Here is a 10,644-nt window from a genome sequence, read left to right as displayed (position 1 = left end):
GAGAAAGAGAGGAAGAAGAAGAAGAAGAAGAAGAAGAAGAAGAAGAAGATAATGAAAATGGAGGAGGAGGAAACCACTATATTATATACATATTTTAAACACTTTACCCCACCCATAGCAAATAACTGGTAGTGAACAAATTCTCTCTTTGAAAATATATAGCTGAAATATGTTTTAAAATCTATGGCCGTATGTGATTTTCCAGCACTAAATCTGTATACCTTTGGTCATGTTAAGTCTTGCTATTCTTTGGGCTTTGACTTTTTTGTACTGGTTAAAATATTACATTGCAATAAAAATGACTACCTGCTTCTGTCTGATGACTGTTCAGAGCCTGGCACTTTTTACCATCTTGGGTTTTCTGAAAGCCTTCATGACACAAACATTGAGCGATTCCAAATGTCTCTTTACAAATGTGCTCACAGCCTCCATTTTTATATGTGCAGGGATCAGCTCCTAAAGGAAAAAGAGACGTGTTCACAGATCTACCAGAAATATGAAAGGAAGCTATTGACCCAAATCACAATGCACAGATCCCTCTTTGGGAGAACATGTTATGCCCTCTTACACAACAGTCAGGAGGTTCCCAAGAAGAGTTGTTGGCTCTATATTATTTGGATGCCATTGAACATGGCAAGTGTCTCAGTCTGAGACCATCTTAGGCAGAAGCATTCCTGTTTCCAGGCTCACAGTCTCCAAATAATCAAATAGCAGATGTGGTAGGACTACTCTAATTTTCTTTTCCATTTAGTACAGGTGATGGTGCCACTCTCTCTAACCACTAATGCTTCTGATCTTTAGCTCTAGCTAAGGGTAGTTAGCTATGCGGAATTCATTTTGTCTCTAGCGCCCAAGACTGAGGTGTCTCCATGGCACATATTTGAATTCCTCTTTATTTGTACCTAAAGCCATTTTTTTCATATGAGTATATAGCAAAAAAAAAGGATAAAGGATAAGGAAAGATGGCCATGAGGGTAGAAACAAATGTATTAGGACAAACAATATTGTATAATTTGGGTCACAGTGTATAGAGTATCAGGCCTGGAGTCAGGAAGACTCCTCTTCCTGAGTTCAAATTCAACCTCAGGTATGAGCTGTGTGACCCTGGGCAAGTCATTTAACCCTGCTTGCCTCGGTTTCCTCATCTGAAAATGAGCTGGAGAAGGAAATGGCAAACCACTCCAATATCTTTGCCAAAAAGCCCCAAAAGGGGTCGTGATGGGTCAGACACAACTGAAAAACAACCAAACAACAACTAAGATTGTATGATTTCTACCAAATTGCTTTAGTTGAAATGAAGTCTAGATTTCAGGAAAACTGAAGATTTCCTCAGAGAAGTAAAAGTAGCAAAGTTCCCATACCCTCACCCCAAATCAGCAGAAGCCATCCAAATCACAACTGCATCACATTCCCAGTGTACCTGGTTTTGCCAAAGGATGAATTACAACCAAGGATGAGGGTCTCAGCATGCTGCCTCGAAGACATACCCTGTTTTTGCCAGTCCTCTTGTCCACCCTTATTACCGAAGGCTTAGCCCAATCAGAGAACCAAACATGATCCTCGAATACAGCCACAGCAAATGGGTGATCTGGAAGAAAGGCATAGTAATTAACTATAGCTTTTCTTTGCAGAGTGTATTTACAAAGGCAAGAACTTGAAATTTAAAGTAATGTGTGCAGACAGGAGAAGAGGCCTCTAACCTGTACATAAGGATCCCTGCTGGCCACACATTGACTTAGAAAATCACATATTAACATTATCTATGTTCTACTGCATTTTTATTTCTCTTGTTTAATATTTCCCAATTACATCGGAATCTGGTTCCAGAGACACTTGGGAATGTTGCTGCCCACAATGCAGTCTTGGAGGGGGTTAGGGAGAGACTGTGTTTTACCCCCTGGTATAGTGGATAGAGAGGCACAGTGGACAGACAGACCTAAAGTCATGTCCCACCTATGACACAGCCAGGCTTTGTGAGGCCAAGGCAACTAGGTGGTTCAGTGGTGAGGGTGCTGGCCCTGGAGTAAAGAAGATGAGTTCAAAACTAGCTTCAGATGCTGACTAGCTAAGTGATCGTTAAGCTTCTTCTGCCTCAGTTTTCTCAGTTGTAAAATGGGGGTAATAATAGCAACTCTCTCACAAGGTTTCTGTGAGAATCAAATGAAATAATAGTTGTAAAGCCCTTTGCAAGCCTCAAAGTACTACATAAATGCTGTCTCTTATTTTAACTGTCACCTTGGATACGCTACCCAACCTCTGAGTCTCTTGGGCAACTCTCAGACTATGCTGCAGGACAGTTACTAACCAAGAACCCTATAGTGATGAAACCACATGTGTGGACCAGAAAAAAAAAAAAGGGGGACACACATATTCACACATACTTACATACATAATTCCTACAGTAGATGGAGAGGAACCAGACATCATCTAATGTTGCTAACTAGCCAACAACAGGGACACAAACCCACAAGCTTGGATGACCTGATTTTGAGTCAGGAGCCCAGAAATATGAGGTGGTGGTGAAAGGTTCAACCCCCTACAGAGTCAGCTGGCTGCGTCATACTCCCAAGCATGGCCCAAACAGATTAAAATGTAACTGGGAAATTTTGAACAAAATAAATAAAAATGCAATAAAACATTGATAATGTGAATGTGGTTTTCTAAGTTAATATACAGCCTGCAGGGATGGTTTAGTGGTCCCTATTTCTAGTTGAGATTGACACTACTTTCCTAGCCTAGGGAAGAAACCTAGGGAGGTTTCTTCATAGGAAGGTGGCAAAAATGAACCCAATGGGGGCTCTCTCTACAGCTACCCTAGAGCCAGCCAGCTTATTTTCTACCATCTCTGACATTAAGCAGACTGAGTGCCATCCAGCAAGTCACTTAACTTCTTTGGCTCAATTTCTTCTTCTGTAAAATGGGATTAAAATATCTCTTTCCTGCCCCTTTCCACCATTTGCTCTGGGAACAGTAATCAAATCAGCACTGCCATTGCTTCTGGGCAGGGCTTGTCAATCCACTGCCCAGATAGTTCCAGGAACCCTCCCAACTACTTTATCCTTCCTTGTCCACCACTCCCCTACATGTGCTGTTTCCCTTTTTAGATTGTAAACTCCTTAAGGGCAGGAATTATATTTCTTTTATATTTCTATGTCCAGCTCTTAGCACTGAGTCTAACACTTAATAATTGGTCTTTACATTTATTCACCAAATTGTTGCAAGAAATGAATTTGAAAGCATTATTTGTGAAATAAGATCACAATTATCTGATGCCAGTTTCTGCATCTTCCCCTCTTTTTCCCAACCCCAACCCGCAATTCAGTGTACAGCATCAGAAATTCAGATCACATACATATTCCCTGGGTGAAACTTACACCTTTTCCAGTACAAAATACTATAATTTGCTTTGGATCAAAATTTAAGGAATGTAAACAAATTCATGGAGAGATCTCTAAAAGAAATAGGGGCTCTTGGGTCCTGTTGTAAACAACACAGATGTCTACATATATTTAAAGTACACCTGCATCAACAGCATCATTGTAACTAACATTTATATAGCAGTTATTGTAAGTATTTTATAATTACTATCTCATTTGATCCTCACAACAACCCTGGGAGGTAAGTGGTATTATGATCCCTCTTAGAGATGAGGAAACTGAGGCAAACACAGGTTAAGTTACTTGCCCAGGGTCATACAACTAATAAGTGTCTGAGGCCACATTTGAACTCGGGTCTTTTTGATACCAGGCCTAGCACTCTATCCATTGTTCCTTGTAACAGCATAAACAGTCAGAATTAGTCCGAAAGATCTTAATTCAAGCCATCCTCTAACACACAATGGCTCTATGACCCTGAACAAGTCAATTACCTTCTAGGTGCCCCCAGAAAGCTCCAGAAAAGTTGCTATCTGCACTGGTGGAGAACTTCCTCACTGGGAGTCAATATTAATGAAATCATAGCTCTACATTAAACCCCCCACCACATACACTCTCCCACAGTTTAACTAAAAAGTAATGAGAATGGTTTCTATAGGTTACATGCAACAAAAAAAGTCTCATTGTTTTATAGTTATACTTCATCTATGGGCATGGGATTTCTTTTCTACTTTAGTCTAACAAATCCCAATCTTGTTAATTTAGGAAGGGTGGGGGGCGGAGGGAGAGAGAGGTGTATCAACCTTTTGAAGTTGTCTTTTTCTAAAGGAGAGATCTTAGAAAGATCTAAAGGAGAAATCTTAGCAGAATTGGCTTCCATATGATGTTGTCTTTATATCCTGAGAGAAACTGATTTAATTTTTGCTATTTTCTACCAAAAACAAATATATGCATGATCACTTTCCCATGTATTTAATTTCCCTAGTAGGTTTAAAAATAAGAACTAAGTTTACATAATAAAGATGATGCATGCAGAGAAGATAAATGAATGGAAGAATATTGGATGGATAAAGAGTTCTCTAAATGACAGCAAATCAGCAGAGCAATTCATTTTTTCAAAAACATTAATATAGTGAAAGAAGCAAACACTTGCTTGACATGCATTTATTCATTCATTCAACAAATAAATATTCAATAGTTCTTAACCCTTTTTTAAGTATGAGGAAACTTTTTATAACATAAAGAGATTTCACAAAACCCTACGAGAGTAATTATAGCATTAGGACCCACTGTTTAAAAATATGCACGATGACAAAACAACACTGTGAATTAAGTATCTTACAAATAAATTTGTGTTTTGTTGATCACAGCATCTACACAGATTTGAAAAATTGCACAAAGGAAAGAGCTCTGGATTTGGCATCAGAGGAGCTAGGTTTGAATCTCATCTCTGCCACCTGGGTGACCCTTTGGGGAAGCCCACAAGTGGGCAACCCATTGGACTACGTTAAGCACTCAAGTATTTAAGCAGAGAATTTTTTGTCTTTCGTCATTGTATTCCCAGCATCTAACACAGTGCCTAGCACACTCGTGTTCTTGTTGAAGCATTTCAGTCATGTCTGACTCTTTATGACCCCATCTGGGGTCTTCTTGGCAAAGAGACTAGGGTGGTTTGCTATTTCCTTCTCCAGCCCATTTTACAGATGAGGAACTGAGGCAAACAGGGTTAAGTGACTTGCCCAGGGTCACACAAGTAGTAAGTGTCTGAAGCTAGATGTGAACTCATGAAGATGAGTCTTCCTGATTCTGAAGCCCAACGCTGATTCCAAGCACCACTTCACTACTCTCTAAGAAGCATTACATTTAGCTCGTTAGCTCTGTGGACACAAGCAGAGGACTAACCAGATTGAAGTTTACAGATTCAATCTCTATACGGGCAAGTTAGCTTCATAAAGAGAAAAAGCCTTACTCTTGGTACATCCACTGAACCATGCATGCTACATTCCCTGCCAATGGGTTTCAATGGTACAGGAAGAAGATCAGGTAAAGAGAGCAGGGATGTATCTGAACCAATTCATCCCCATAGCTTAAAACAAAATACCTGAAAGCCCTTTGTTTCGAGCGGTGGGTACTTAGCTTGTACTATTGATTCAAGTGAGTCGATAGGACATTTTCATACTGAAAGGGCAGAACATTACTGCATCCAAACTGCTATAATACACAGGGCATCCAAAAAGTCTTAGTGCCATTTTAAGCTTTAATAGCTTAAATTGCTCAAAACATTAAATTAAAGTTTTAGCACCTTAAAATGACACTAAGACTCTTGGGACATTCTGCGTCTTAGCTCTCTAGCTCTTTAGCCCAGGTTGAATAAGTAGATTTGGAGTTTAATAGTAAAGAACGTGTTCTTTCTTATACTGCTAAAGGTGTGAACAAATTTTAGATCTTAAAAGTCATATACTTATTTTTGTTTATATGCTGAGATTTTTTTAAAAATCTGGGGTGAATTAGTTTAACCACATTCAAATATGAGGGAGACAACTAACTTCAACTGGAGCACACCACCAGATGGCATCACTCTAATGAGAAAGACTCCTTAGTTGAGTCAAGAATTGCGTATAGAGAAAAACAACAAATGCAAAAGAAAGGACAAATGTAACGGAACTCTGGATTTGGAGTGTTTGTTTCCCGGCTCTGATAATTGCTACCTGAGCAACTCTAAGCAAGTCATTAACTTCTCTGGATCTCAGTTTCCTTTTCTGTAAAACAAAGGGATTGGATTAGATGATCAAGATCCATCTCTAAGTCTTTGGGGCAAGCAAAATAGTAAATATAATATCTGCCATGCTTTTGAACTCTCTGAAATGATTTCCTAACATACTGCCTTTCATGCACATCTGTGTACTTAGGTCTCATGCTATGAAATATACTATACTGCATCTGTGACTTCATTCATATGGTTATTCCTTCCAAAAATGCAGATTTCGATCCATCCATGGCTGCCCATCCTATTAACTTGCATCTACTGTAAATTATACCTTCTTTAAGTTTTTTTTAAATTCTTTAAAATATACATTTACAATTGCCTAATATACTCACTAGTGTAATCTTTGGTCTCTTAAATAAGGTATATAAACAAACATCTCTAGAAAACAGATATTCAAAGAAGTGTTGATTGGATCCATTAGACCTTATAATTTCTCAGCTCCTAGAGAGCAAGGACTATGTGTCCTTGTTAAACCCTCAGCACCTAAACAGTGAGTAAATATTTATCCCCTGAATGAATGAAGACATTTTCTAAAATTAAAAAAAAATTAAAAACACAAAAAAGTGTTTGGAGTTTTTGTTTTTGTCTCTTAAAATTTCATTCACTATAATACAACAGAAAGAACACTGGTTTTGGAGTCTGAGGACACATTGTGAATCTGGCCCTTCTCCATACTACCAGTATGACCTTGGACATGTAAATTAACTTCTCTGAGGCTCAGTTTCTTCATTTATAAAATGAGGAGGTTGGACTAAATAATTTCCAAGGTCCCTTCCAGCTCCAAATCTATGATCCTATGAATAAAAATAATCAAAATTACTGCATTTCAAGTGCTTTTCATCCAATATCAGAAAAATATAGGAATGACTCAATGTTTCCTTAAATATAACAAGATCTGAACTTTATTAAACCTCAACATGAAGACTTGTGTTACAAACTCTGAGGAAAAGATTATATTATCCAAACTCTCTTATTGATTCATGGGTTATCTATATACACAGCTCACAATCTATATACACAATCACAGAATTAGGAATCTCACTCTGGGTATACGTGTGTGTGTGCATGTGTAGGCAAACATATAATGTAAGCAGTAATGTCAACACAGAAAACAGCAAGTAATCCTCTACCCCAAACCTCACCTACATCGTTCTGGATAAGTCTTCGGCGTCCCGACCCGTCCAGATTGGCCGTTTCAATAACAGATTGTTTGGCATCACACCAATACAACTTGTCAGCTACATAATCAATCGTTATTCCACTAGGCCAGACCAGATTAGTATTAGCTATAATCAGTCGGTCACTGCCTTGAAGAGATGAGCTTTCAATCCGTGGATTAATTCCCAAATCAGTCCAGAATAATTTCCTTTAATCCACAAAACAGAAAACAAATAAAGTTTGGAAGAATATGCTTTATTTTCCCATTATCTTACCTTTGTAAATTTCAATCTAAATTCCCTTAAAACAGACCACAAATGATCTGAAAAACAGACTAGAAGGGAAATATAACATGGAATCTTAAATAACCAATTTAAAGAAATAAAATAATTGCCTTCTATTACCCAACTACCTTGCACAAGAAATCCTAAAGTTAGATCCATAATGTCAGATAAAAAGAAGACATCATTTTTTATGACAATCTGAAGCTTATTGTTATTTTTAAATTAAATTCTATTATTTCCTTAGAAACACAAATTAAATACTGTTGCATATGTATACTTAATCTTCAGTTTAATCACTTTTCAATTTTAATAGAAAAATACAATGAAACCTTACAACTTTATTCCTTTTTTTACAATTTTGCCATCCAATGAAAGTGACATTGCATCAAGTGACCTGAAGCAAATTCAGCCAATTGGTCAATACAAGTATAATAATTCAGCTTCTGAGATGTAGCAGAGCATAATGGAGAGAGACCGGACTTCAGGGCAGGTCTCTGACATATATTGATTGGGTGGTACTGGGTTAGTCACTTATGACCTTTCCGTGCCCAAAGGTAAGCTTCTAAGACCATAAATTGTAAAGCATGTGCTGATCTCCATTAATAAAGGTATCTTCCTCAGTGGGAGTTCCTTATACAGATAAAAATCACAGGTCTAGTAAGAAAGAAAAAAAAAATGGAGGTCCCGTAATAAAAATGTTAATGGCCTACCCCCCCCAATAGGCTATCTTGATGTATTTTATCTGTCTTGTTCCAATTAATTTATAACTCATTAATATGTTTTATCTCCTAATTTTTAAAAAATGCTTGAGTTTTCAATAGGTTTAAGAGGAGTTTCTTTAATTGTTCCTATCAGGATACTACATCTACTGATAATCAAGGTGCTTTGAACCCTGACTAAGCATGTCATCAAGAACAAAGCATATCTAAGATGGTATTGTCAAAGGTGTAGTTTGTGTGTGTGTGTGTGTGTGTGTGTGTGTGTGTGTGCTATAAACCTCAAGTGACAAACTGATTGCCATCTAAACTCAGAATTTTTTGAGACTGAGACCTTTGGCCTTTTGGCCACATGGTCTGGCACACATGACATTTCCAGGGACATATACATCCCAAGGAAACACCAAAACTGACAGATGGAAAAGGCCACCATGAGAAACCCTTAACTCAATGCTGCCTTGCTATAAGGAATGTCCAAGATGAGAGACAGGCTGGTGTCTCTCTTAGGGTTATTGGGAGCATAAGTTACATTCTCAAACCCCAGCTCAACTGCCCTACCCTCTTTATTTTGGAAACAGTTCTTTAGAAACTTAAAAGCACAAATAAATCTTCAATCTAGAAAATGTTGCTAACTTCTGTTTCCTTAATGTCACTTTTTCCTTTGTTTTTCATCATACATCCATGATTATCAACATTGTGTGTAGTCCAGTCTTTCATTTTTTTTCCCCACTTCTTTGCATCTTAAACTAGGAATGGCCTTTTAGTTTAAAAATCATATATGTTTCCAAACAGAATTCCAGAAGCATGTGGTGCAGAAATTCTCCTACTAACAAATAAAATGTCTTTGTTCTTCGAAAAAAAATTATCATCAGGTAGAATTTTTAAAAAATAACCCATAGCTGTCACAATTAATGTTGAATAATGGACTAGTGTCTCACATTAGCCAGAAGAGTCAAAGTACACTAGAATGACAAGAAACAGCCCTTTGGGGAGGTACCTCTGATTTTATTATTTTAGCTTTTTGTCTTAGAGTTAGTAAGTTAAATCTTAAAAGATGGTCTTGTGTTTGGATTTCCACTGAACAGTAGACCATTCAGTCTACCCTTGCGTATTGGTTATTGGACATTAACCATATAGAACCATAGTAGAAATGCCCCCCATCCTCCATTAATTCATACTTGGCCATTGGATGAACAGCAATTCCTCTAGGCTGAGACAAGTCTTTCTCAATGATCACTTCATTGTGTCTTCCATTCAAATCACTCCTGGCAATGTGGGATTTCCTGAAATGTATAAAATAGCAAGGAACTAAGTACCAGCTCTACTTTCTAGGCAGATACCCTTTTTCATCATTATTCAAACTGAGACATTCCAATTTCATGGAGATGGTGACAACACAGTGTAGTTTCTTTAACATAAGTAAGTATGACTAAGACATTTAAGACAATTAAAATATTAGCTGAAAGGCCCAAACTTTAGATGGCAGACTAAAAAATTATTTTAATGCCTCTCTCTACATTTCTATGAAGAGTATTGTTTAGAAATATCATTGGCTGGCATTTATACCCAAAGGATATTAAAGTGCATGACTTATTCACCTTCTCCCCTTCTCACTTCAGAAAGTTTATCAATGCCAGCCAGCTCAGGAACCACAGATGGGACAACACCATCCTTCTCAATAATAGAACCTACCCCACAAGGTTGTGAGGATCAAATACCTACCTGAGCAGCACCTCAAATTCTGAACCCTTCCCACTACTTCCCTTACCCTGATCAAAAATCCAAACTACTTTCTAAGTTTTAGTCTTTCATCTTTGAGATGAGACACCTAATCACATAAACTACTTCTTGCTAAGGTGCAGGGATATTGGCAATTTAAAAAGAGAGTCCTGGTTATAGTAATGCCTTAAATTAAAGGAATGAATTCCTAATGTAGAAAATTTCAATCAAGATTATATAACAGTAGAGTCATAATAATAATAATTTGTTGTTCAGTTGTGCCCTACTCTATATGTCTCCAGGGACTCTATGGGGTTTTCTTAGCAAAAATACTGGAGTACCAAACAATGTCCAAATGAGTCTTGGGCTGGGACCTATTTTTGGCCAATCAGTGAGAGCCAGAGTGATTTGGATTTAAGGCATGCTTCTTTAAAAAGAAATCTAGCCTGTAAATCCCAAGATATCCTATGAGGTTTCAGAGATCAAAATTTATATTCCTTTGGGCAGAGCACCCGTAGGTAAGGATATGATTCCCTATGTGGACAGAGGGAGAAGAAGAGAAGGGAGAAAGGAAAGAAGGAAGGAAGGAAGGAAGGAAGGAAGGAAGGAAGGAAGGAAGGAAGGAA

At 37.7% G+C, this 10,644-nt stretch overlaps 1 protein-coding gene across 2 annotated transcripts in view; it reads right to left on the bottom strand.

The window, feature by feature from the left end:
* EGF (epidermal growth factor) overlaps nt 1-10,644 on the bottom strand; it is a 148,868-nt gene that overhangs the window by 48,599 nt on the left and 89,625 nt on the right. For both annotated transcript variants that reach the window (XM_027837577.1, XM_027837576.1), the window contains exons 12-15: nt 9,478-9,582; nt 7,284-7,507; nt 1,421-1,588; nt 307-456 (exon numbers count right to left, since the gene is read on the bottom strand). In XM_027837577.1, coding sequence (XP_027693378.1) covers nt 307-456; nt 1,421-1,588; nt 7,284-7,507; nt 9,478-9,582 — 647 coding nt within the window. The remainder of the gene's footprint in view (nt 1-306; nt 457-1,420; nt 1,589-7,283; nt 7,508-9,477; nt 9,583-10,644) is intronic.

This window comes from Vombatus ursinus, unplaced genomic scaffold (assembly GCF_900497805.2).
Source record: "Vombatus ursinus unplaced genomic scaffold, bare-nosed wombat genome assembly UNPS02014821.1, whole genome shotgun sequence".
NCBI lineage: Eukaryota > Metazoa > Chordata > Mammalia > Diprotodontia > Vombatidae > Vombatus > Vombatus ursinus.
The sequence above is the reverse complement of the archived record's forward strand: the minus strand, read 5'-3'. Positions and strand labels throughout refer to the sequence as shown.